At 44.2% G+C, this 9,774-nt stretch overlaps 1 protein-coding gene across 4 annotated transcripts in view; it reads left to right on the plus strand.

Moving 5' to 3' along the window:
- LOC115207615 (cadherin-4-like) overlaps positions 1-7,006 on the plus strand; it is a 373,996-nt gene extending 366,990 nt beyond the window's left edge. For 3 of the 4 annotated variants that reach the window (XM_029774884.1, XM_029774886.1, XM_029774887.1), the window contains 6 exons: positions 1,278-1,429; positions 3,091-3,327; positions 5,448-5,681; positions 5,961-6,100; positions 6,295-6,459; positions 6,800-7,006. In XM_029774884.1, the coding sequence (XP_029630744.1) occupies positions 1,278-1,429; positions 3,091-3,327; positions 5,448-5,681; positions 5,961-6,100; positions 6,295-6,459; positions 6,800-7,006 (1,135 nt within the window). The remainder of the gene's footprint in view (positions 1-1,277; positions 1,430-3,090; positions 3,328-5,447; positions 5,682-5,960; positions 6,101-6,294; positions 6,460-6,799) is intronic. The other variant, XM_029774885.1, reaches the window with a different exon arrangement.
- The last annotated feature ends 2,768 nt before the right edge of the window (positions 7,007-9,774 follow it).

The following is a 9,774-nucleotide window of genomic DNA, read 5'->3' on the forward strand; positions in this document are numbered from 1 at the left end:
TTCCAGACGATTGTGTGTCCAACTTTGTGGCAATAGTTTGAGCAAGGCCATTTCCTGTTTCAGCATGACAATTCCCCCAATCACAAAGCGAGGTCCATACAGAAATGGTTTGTCGAGAACTTGACTGGCCTGCACACAGCCCTGACCTCAACCCCATCGAACACCTTTGGGATGAATTGGAATACCGACTGCGAGCCAGGCCTAATCACCCAACATCAGTGCCCGTCCTCACTAATGCTCTTGTGGCTGAATGGAAGCAAGTCCCCGCAGCAATGTTTCAACATCTAGTGGAAAGGCACTTATAGCAGCAAAGGGGAGACCAACTCCGTTTAATGCCCATGCTTTTGGAATGAGCTGTCCGACGAGTGACTGTCCACATACTTTTTGTCATGTAGTGTATCTTTCCATCTCTCCACACTGTGACAAACGCCTTTTAACGGAGTAATCACATTGATTTACATTGATTTACATTGATTTATGGAGACAAATATAGACCTATACTTTTGAATTCATGTGGCAGTGTTACCTGCATGAAAGTAAGCTCCTGTACCTCTAATTAATATCTCCACTTATATACTCATTAGTTTGTGCAAATTGCTCTTCATTTTGTTGTTAGCTGTCAACTTACCTGGCAAAACCAAGCTGCAAGAATACCATACTGCTTCCTGATGACGTAATCTCAATCGCACTCCACACCGCCTTTTCTCACATGGACAAAGGAACACCTATGTGAGAATGCTGTTCATCGACTACAGCTCTGCGTTCAACACCATAGTGCCCACGAAGCGCATCACTAAGCTAAGGACTCTGGGACTTAACACCTCCCTCTGCAACTGGATTCTGGACTTCCTGACGGGCCGCCACCAGGTGGTAAGAGTAGGCAACAACACGTCTGCCACGCTGATCCTTAACACTGGGGCCCCTCAGGGGTGTGTACTTAGTCCCCTCCTGTATTCCCTGTTCACCCACGACTGCGTGGCCAAACACGACTCCAACACCATCATTAAGTTTGCTGACGACACAACAGTGGTAGATCTGATCACCGACAAGGATGAGACAGCCTATAGAGAGGAGGTCAGAGAACTGGCAGTGTGGTGCCAGGACAACAACCTCTCCCTCAATGTCAGCAAGACAAAGGAGCTGATCGTGGACTACAGGAAAAGTTAAGATTAGATACAGGGTATTCGCCAATTCTACTTCTATTTGTACCGAAGGATATTTAAGGCATTATCACAATGGGATTAGATATGTTCTAATAGTTTCTACTGTGTCTGCAGGTACTCCAAGCTGTCTGACCCCGCTAACTGGCTGAGGATCAACAGGACCAACGGTCAGATCACCACCATGGCTGTGCTGGACAGGGAGTCTATGTACGTCAGGAACAACATCTATGAGGCCACCTTCCTGGCTGCCGACAATGGTAAGTCTGGTAAGTGAGTGTGTGTGCATGTGGTAATTCTGTGTGTGTGTGTCTGACTGTCCTCATGTGTATACGTGTGCGTGCGTGCGTACTGCACCAGTGTGTACGTTGCCTGCTAAATGCATCCCTTGTGTACTGTGGAGAGGAGTGAAATATCTGTCTAAATGTGCCACAGGTGAGTGCTGTCGAAATTGCTGTAGCGATCCATGAAGTACTCTAAAACCAATCGCCCCATTACAAATAGAGGTGCTTACTCTCTGTGTTTGAGAGAGAGGGTACGGGTGGTGTTGTACCACAGAGATATTAAGGATTGGTTTGCGGGAATGAGGTGTGCTGCCCTCGAGTGCACAGAATTTAGGCAAACAAGCTGTTGATTGCCTATTGATTCCAGACACCAGTCTACATGGGGATATATTCCCCTTTAATTGAATTTTGCTTTTATTCATTCTGCTCCACTAAGGATGGAGCTCAACAAAGTGCCGAACCAATCACAACAGACAAGCAGTCAATGGTGTGCTCTGCTGTGCTGAAGCAATAGACCTTTACATAAAATATCTGTAGCTCATGCACTGCGTTACTTTGTAATAGAAAACAGAGATGGATCTCCTCAGTGTGATGAGCTTGGGTGAACTCCATTCATGCAGACAGTGCAGCATCAGTTACTTAGCAGAAATTATAAACTGGGTGGTTTGAGCCCTGAATGCTGATTGGCTGACAGCCGTGGTATATCAGACCATATACCACATTTATTTTACTGCTCTAATTACGTTGGTAAACAGTTTATAATAGCAATAAGGCACCTCAGGGGTTTGTGATAAACGGTCAATATACCACGGCTAAGGGCTGTTCTTAGGCACGACGCAACGCGAGCCTTAATGCTTAAATACGCCATGATAATCAGTTGGCTATACAAAGTTATAGTAGTCTGTTTCTCATAGACTGTAGGTTAGGGTGTGTTTGTTGTCATAGGATATTGTAGGTTAGGGTGTGTTTGTTGTCATAGGATATTGTAAGTTAGGGTGTGTTTGTTGTCATAGGATATTGTAGGTTAGGTTGTGTTTGTTGTCACAGTATATTGTAGATTATTGTGTGTTTGTTGTCATAGTATATTGTAGGTTAGAGTGTGTTTCCCCTCAGTGCATTTTAACAACAGCCCCTGTGTAAGGGAGATATGTGGTGCTTTCCAGTAGAGTCGTTTCATGTGTCCTCTGAGAGTGCTGAGCTCCAGACTCACGCAGAGTGAAATATTTATGTGCAGTTTCATTTGTTATGGCTGTCATCAGTGGGAGCTTTTAGAACAAATGCATGCTGTATTCTTCCATCACTCAAACCCTCTCGGAATATTCTCTCAGCTCCCTCATTTTTCTCTTTCTCTGTTTCTTCCTCATCTCTCCTCCCTCTGTCCCTTTACTCTCTTCTATTTTCATTATATTTCTCCCCTCCAAATTAGATTCATTTGACCTCAAGTAATTTTTAGACACTGTATAACATATGGCAGCGGGAAGATGTTTTGGGGTGGGCACCCCGACTTCCTGCGGCTATGCTGTGTATATGCATGAAGTTTCTATCGTCCTCAAATTGATTACGTTTGTCTCTCTCTTCCTTTCTCCCCTTCTTCCTTATCTCCTCCCATCTCCCCCCCTCTCTCTCCCCTTGCACCCCCCTGTCAGGTTCTCCCCCGGCCAGTGGAACAGGTACTCTGCAGATCCATCTGATAGATGTGAATGACAATGCTCCGGTGATGATGCCCAAGGAGGCCCAGTTGTGTGAACGCGCCAATCCCCGCTCCAAGGTCAACATCACAGCCTCCGATGCCGACGCTGACCCCCATGTGGGGCCCTTTGTGTTCGAGCTGCCCTCCTACCCCCCCAGCGTCCGACGCAACTGGACCGTCTCCCGGATCAGCGGTAAGACATGGGATCTCCACTAGAGGTGTAGTGTGTCATAGTTCAAATTCTGTAGTCCAACTTCTCTACTTGCAATTATGTTAGCACAGCTGAAAACTGTTGTACTGATTAAAGAAGCAATACAACTGGTCTTCTTTAAACTAGTTGAGTATCTGGAGCATCAGCATTTGTGGGTTCGATTACAGGCTCAAAATGGCCAGAAACAAATAACTTTTGTCTGAAACTCATGTCTATCTATTCTTGTTCTGAGAAATGAAGGCTATTCCATGAGAGAAATTGCCAAGAAATGGAAGATCTCGTACAACGCTGTGATCTACTCCCTTCACGGAACAGCGCAAACTGGCTCTAACCAGAATAAAAAGAGGAGTGGGAGGCCCCAGTGCACAACTCAAGTACCTTAGAGTGTCTAGTTTGAGAAACAGACGCCTCACAAGTCCTCAACTGGCAGCTTCATTAAATAGTACCCGCAAAACACCAGTCTCAACGTCAACAGTGAAGAGGCGACTCCGGGATGCTGGCCTTCTAGGCAGAGTTCCTCTGTCCAGTGTCTGTGTTCTTTTTCTCATCTTTATATTTTCTTTTTATTGGCCAGTCTGAGATATGGCTTTTTCTTTGCGACTCTGTCTAGAAGGCCAGCATCCCGGAGTCGCCTCTTCACTGTTGACGTTGAGACTGGTGTTTTGCAGGTACTATTTAATGAAGCTGCCAGTCTTCATTTCTCAGAACAAGAATAGACTGACGAGTTTCAGAAGAAAGTCCTGTTTCTGGCCATTTTGAGCCTGTAATCAAACCCACAAATGCTAATGCTCCAGATACTCAAGTAATCTAAAGAAGGCCAGTTTTATTTCTTCTTTATTCAGAACAACAGTTTTCAGCTGTGCTAACATAATTGCAAAAGGGTTTTCTAATGATCAATTAGCCTTTTAAAATTATAAACTTGGATTAGCTAACACAACATGCCATTGGAACACAGGAGTGATGGTTGCTGATAATGGGCCTCTGTACGACTATGTAGATATTCCATAAGAAAATCAGCTCTTTCCAGCTTCAATAGTCAGTCACAACATTAACAATGTCTACACTGTATTTCTGATCAATTTGATGTTATTTTAATGGACAAAAAAATGTGCTTTTCTTTCAAAAACAAGGACATTTCTAAGTGACCCCAAACTTTTGAACGGTAGTGTATATTTCTTTACCTTTATTTAACGAGGCAAGTCAGTTAAGAACAAATTCTTATTTACAATGACAGCCTACACCGGCCAAACCCTAACAATGCTGGGCCAATTGTGCACCGCCCTTTGAGACTCCCAATCACGGCCTGTTGTGATACACCGTGAAACTAGGGTGTCTGTTTTGACGCCTCTAGCACTGAGATTCAGTGCCTTAGATCGCTGTGCCACTCGGGAGCCCCACCGTATGTGGTTGTCCCACCTATCTATCTTAAGATGAATGCACTAACTGTAAGTCGCTCTCGAAAAGAGCATCTGCTAAATGACTAAAATGTTAAAAGGTAAATGCTGTTGATTTATATTGTCTAAATCTTGTCTGATGTGTGTGCGTGTGTGTGTGTGTGTGTGTGAATGCTGGCTCCCTGTGTGTGTGCTTCTGTGTGACAGATGACACAGTGTGGTCTCAGGCTGATGGCCTGTGGTATAAAGGAGCTCTTATATGTCACTATTCTCCTAGAGAGTAAATGGCTCTGTCTCATGTTGATGTATGACTTGTGTGCTTTGTGACAGATCACATCCATTCATCTCCCTGCCCTGATAGACAACATGTCATCTGTACATGTTGATGTATAACACCATTTCTGTTGGCAGTCTGATACTGTTGTTTTAGTTGGAAATATTTAGTTGGAAATATACTGTTGTTTTAGTTGGAAATATGATTGGAAATATTGTGCAGCAGGTGTGTGCCTGCCTGTGTGTTTATTTCGCTACAGTGACTACCTGTGTATTATTCTGTATGTATTTGCATGTACTGTATCTCTGCCAGTACTGCTCACATGGCCACAGATGACTACAGTAAAACTCTGACGTGGTCAACTGTTTATTTCTACACCACTGCTATATGCTTCTAGCAGTGACTGGACATTGTGTCTGTGTGACTATGTGCAGGTGACTATGCCCAGCTGAGACTGAGGATTCCCTACCTGGATGCAGAGGTGTATGATGTTCCCATCATCGTGTCGGACTCCGGTAACCCGCCCCTCTCTAACAGGTCCATTATAAAGGTCAAGGTGTGTCCGTGTGATGACAACGGAGACTGTACTACCACCGGAGCTGTGGCTGCCGCCGGACTGGGGACCGGTGCCATCATAGCCATACTCATCTGTATCATCATACTGCTCAGTGAGTATAATACACACTTATAAACACACGCGCACACACACACACACACACACACACACACACACACACACACACACACACACACACACACACACACACACACACACATACCTGTGCTGTAGGAGTCATTGTCTGTATAAACATACTACTAAGTACTGTATATCATGTACATTTCATGTACATTACACACCATCTGTGATATATCCCTGTTCACTCCTCTGTCTGGGGTGTTGTGTAACTCCTGGTGTGTTGTATTGTGGTGTGTGTTGTATGTTGCAGTCCTGGTGCTAGTGTTTGTGATGTGGATGAAGCGCAGGGAAAAGGAGCGTCAGGCCAAGCCCCTGCTGATCGACCCAGAGGACGACGTCAGAGACAACATTCTGAAGTACGATGAGGAGGGAGGAGGAGAGGAGGACCAGGTCAGTGTTATACACATTACACATGCACAAGGCTTCATCTAACAACACAGACATAGAGATGATGGTGGTGATGATGATGACGACGACAACGATGATGATGAAGATGGCATATTTAATAACTGTGATTGCATTCATACACGTCCTCAGTCATTCTTACAGTCCCACTGAGTCTCCTTCCTTGCTCTGTGTTGCAGGACTATGACCTGAGCCAGCTGCAGCAGCCTGAGTCTGTGGAGCACATAATCAGTAAACCAGTGGGGGTGCGCAGGGTGGACGAGAGGCCCATCATCGCTGAGTCCCAGTACCCCGTCAGACCCAGCCTACCCCACCCTGGAGACATCGGAGACTTCATAAATGACGTACGTTAACTATTAGACATCATACGTAATTTATCTCAAAAGACTATATAAGTGTTATAATGTTTGAGTTTCTATACTAAGGAGCAATCACAGTAACAGCATAGTTCATAACAGCACAGTTCAGAACAATCACAGTAACACCACAGTTCATAACAATCACAGTAGCACCACAGTTCATAACAATCACAGTAGCACCACAGTTCATAACAATCACAGTTGCACCACAGTTCATAACAATCACAGTAGCACCACAGTTCATACCAAATTTAGCAACTTAGTATAATCACTATTGCCTTTCTCTCCTCTGTGTTAACTAACCCCCTCTGTCTCTCTCTCTCAGGGTCTGAGGGCGGCGGACAACGACCCCACGGCCCCGCCCTATGACTCCCTGCTGGTGTTTGACTATGAGGGCAGTGGCTCCACGGCCGGCTCTGTCAGCTCCCTCAACTCCTGCAGCTCAGGAGACCAGGACTACGACTACCTCAACGACTGGGGCCCCCGCTTCAAGAAGCTGGCAGACCTCTACGGCGGGGGAGACGACGACTGAGAGAGGGGTGTGGGTGGGGTACGGAGGGGGTCCGGGGGGAGGGATTGGGGTCAGATGCTCCTCGAAACCACATGCAGGGCCCAAGCAGTACCACATGAGATATTCCCATAGTAGACCAGTGAGGAGAGGACGGAACCTAAGAGAGTGTTCTAGAAGACGGCCTGTGACCTCACCAGGTTCTGCTGCTACTCTATTCTGGCTTTTTAGTGGCAAGTTTTTCGTGTGTTTTGTTTCTCACTCTTCTGGACGTCGAGCTATCTGGGGATGCGAGACACTTCTGAGAGACAAGAGTGCTGACGCTCGTTTGGCTTGGATGATGAAAAGGAACATGACAAACTCATCTCCTTTTGGTTTAACGCTGAACACAATGTACAGAAAGACACTCTTTCTCTCTCTCAACTTGAATTTCCTTAGAACAGAAGCACTGTCATTTTATAAAGTGCCTTTTGTGGTGTGTTTTGTATTGGACTCCTGCTATCTCAGGGTTGGTTGCCATTGGAGAAGTTTCGAGCGGCACACTCCCTTGTAACCTCCGCCCCCCAACCTTCATATGAGTCCCTCTCCTCTGCTCTCTGGTGTCAATAGAACTCTTGTACCCAGCAGCAACACAGACGAGAGAACCACACAACGAGGGCTGGCTGTAGGTTAAGATCAGTTATACACCTTTTGGAGCATTTTGGAGAAGTACTACTGTCAGTGATACCTGATACATCACTGGGCTGATCCAAGACTTACCCAACCATCATCCGGTCAACACAACACTGACATTGGATGTGTGTTTATGTGTGTCTGTTTTTAAAAAATGTGGGGAGTTTCTAACAAACAGAGAATGCCTGCCTTTCCTCTGTGAACTCATGAGTCCAGGAGCCTATACGTTCAGATGCTTGCCTGCCCTGTACGGTTTTGTGTTGCTTTCCACACTGTAAAGCTTATGTAGGCATGATCTGAATAGTGAGATAGTATAACACAGTAAGACTTGAAATGGCTTGGAAAGAATGCACTGATAAAGAAGCATTAGAAGGATTTTTCTGGCCTTGAACATTCCCATTTTTAGGTCAACAAAACTATTGAGAGATGCATGAATTATTTTATTTTTTATGTTTTACTTAACGCACTTGTTCTTATGTGGTGAGAATGTGAATATACTCTGTAAAAAGATTCAAAAAAGAAAATGCTGTAAGATACCTATTTTTGAAGTATTAATTTAAAATAAAGTTGCTGCTCTAGCTCTTCAATAGGATGAAAGACGTTTTGGAACAGCTATTTTCAATGTGTGCGTGTGTTTCTTTTCTCATTTTGGTCAAGATGATGTACGTTTGTTTCAGTTTATCTTTTCTATTTTTTATTTTTTGGGGGGTTATTTTTTAAGAATTAAGACAGCTTTGTTATAATCCTGTTTTTTTTATTTGTCAAATGCAGCCCTCCCTCTTCTCTTGTGTCTTTGGCGAAAGCCTTTCTGTCTGCCTCTGGACTTGGGACTGTGGAAGGGTTAAACAGCCATGTCTGCTGATAGTTGTTCTATTATTAAGTGTATCTGAATCATTTTCTTCATTCATCTAGATACTGGATATGTGCTTAAGAAAATAAATGAGACATGTTTTAAAAATGTTGCAACTTACTTACTACTACCTAGTTCATGTTCAACCATCAGTGGGCTTCAATCTAACCTTCTTGAGCTCTGCATCGACATGAATTTTAAGCCTGAACCCTACCCATGCCCGTAACATTCAGGCCCGATTGCTTCTGCCAGAAGCACGAAATCAGAAATAGCTACCTCCGTTAGTAAATCCATTAACTACATATGACTGATCAATCGGGAATTACCTTAACATTTTAGTCAATGTTAAGGTAATCCTTTTAGCAAGGATCTCCCGCGATATGGATTGAATCCAGACCTCAATCTTTTCTCTGTGTTGGAGGGCAAGGAGAAGGAATAGACACAGTGACGACCCTTTCCTTGAAGTTGATTGATTAACGGAAGGTGATGACCTCAGTGTTTTAATGTGAACATCAAGGGCCCTTCTCCCTCACGGTTCTAGCATTCTGTACATTGCAAAGCAAAGAGTGGAAGGAATACTCTGCTGGGTAACAACGTATATTTGTGTCCATCCCTGTGATTTCAATGAATCAGCTGAGGCCCCAAAAAGCGGCTGGGGAATGGAAGGGTTTTAATCTTCCCCGGCTGTGTCTATCAATTAGCCACACCATTAATCCCCAGGACCTAAATCTCATTAGATAGAGCGCCTTTAATAAGACACCCAGAGAGAGGGGAGAGAAATGGGGATAGATATGGGCTAAAAGGATGCAGCCTTCAGTGAAAGATCAGAGCTACTGTATGTGGGTACTTCGGAGGCCTGAGAGGATGGACAGAGGGATGTTATATTATATTCTTTAAAAAACTGTTTTAGACCCAGGTTCCCTCAGACCCAACTCTTGTTACTAGAGAGAGGGAGCTGTGCTGATAGGCTTTGGGAGCATCCTACATGCTGTGGCTGATAATGAGGTGTGCTTTGATTCCACAGTTAATCTCTAAACTTGAGAAGGAAGCCTGGCATTAAGGAGATTAAATATTCAAGCCTTCTATATAATAAGGAATCCTTATATATAATACAGAATACTTTTATTTGCAGTGCATGGTGAATCACATCTAGGGTTGCAAAGGGAGGGAATATTACTGGAAACTTTCTAAGTTTACCAGTAAACTACCAGAATTTTGGTATCTTTCAAGGATTTTATGTAATCGATCATAAAATATCTAGTGGCCCTTT

Source organism: Salmo trutta, chromosome 14 (assembly GCF_901001165.1).
Source record: "Salmo trutta chromosome 14, fSalTru1.1, whole genome shotgun sequence".
Classification (NCBI taxonomy): domain Eukaryota; kingdom Metazoa; phylum Chordata; class Actinopteri; order Salmoniformes; family Salmonidae; genus Salmo; species Salmo trutta.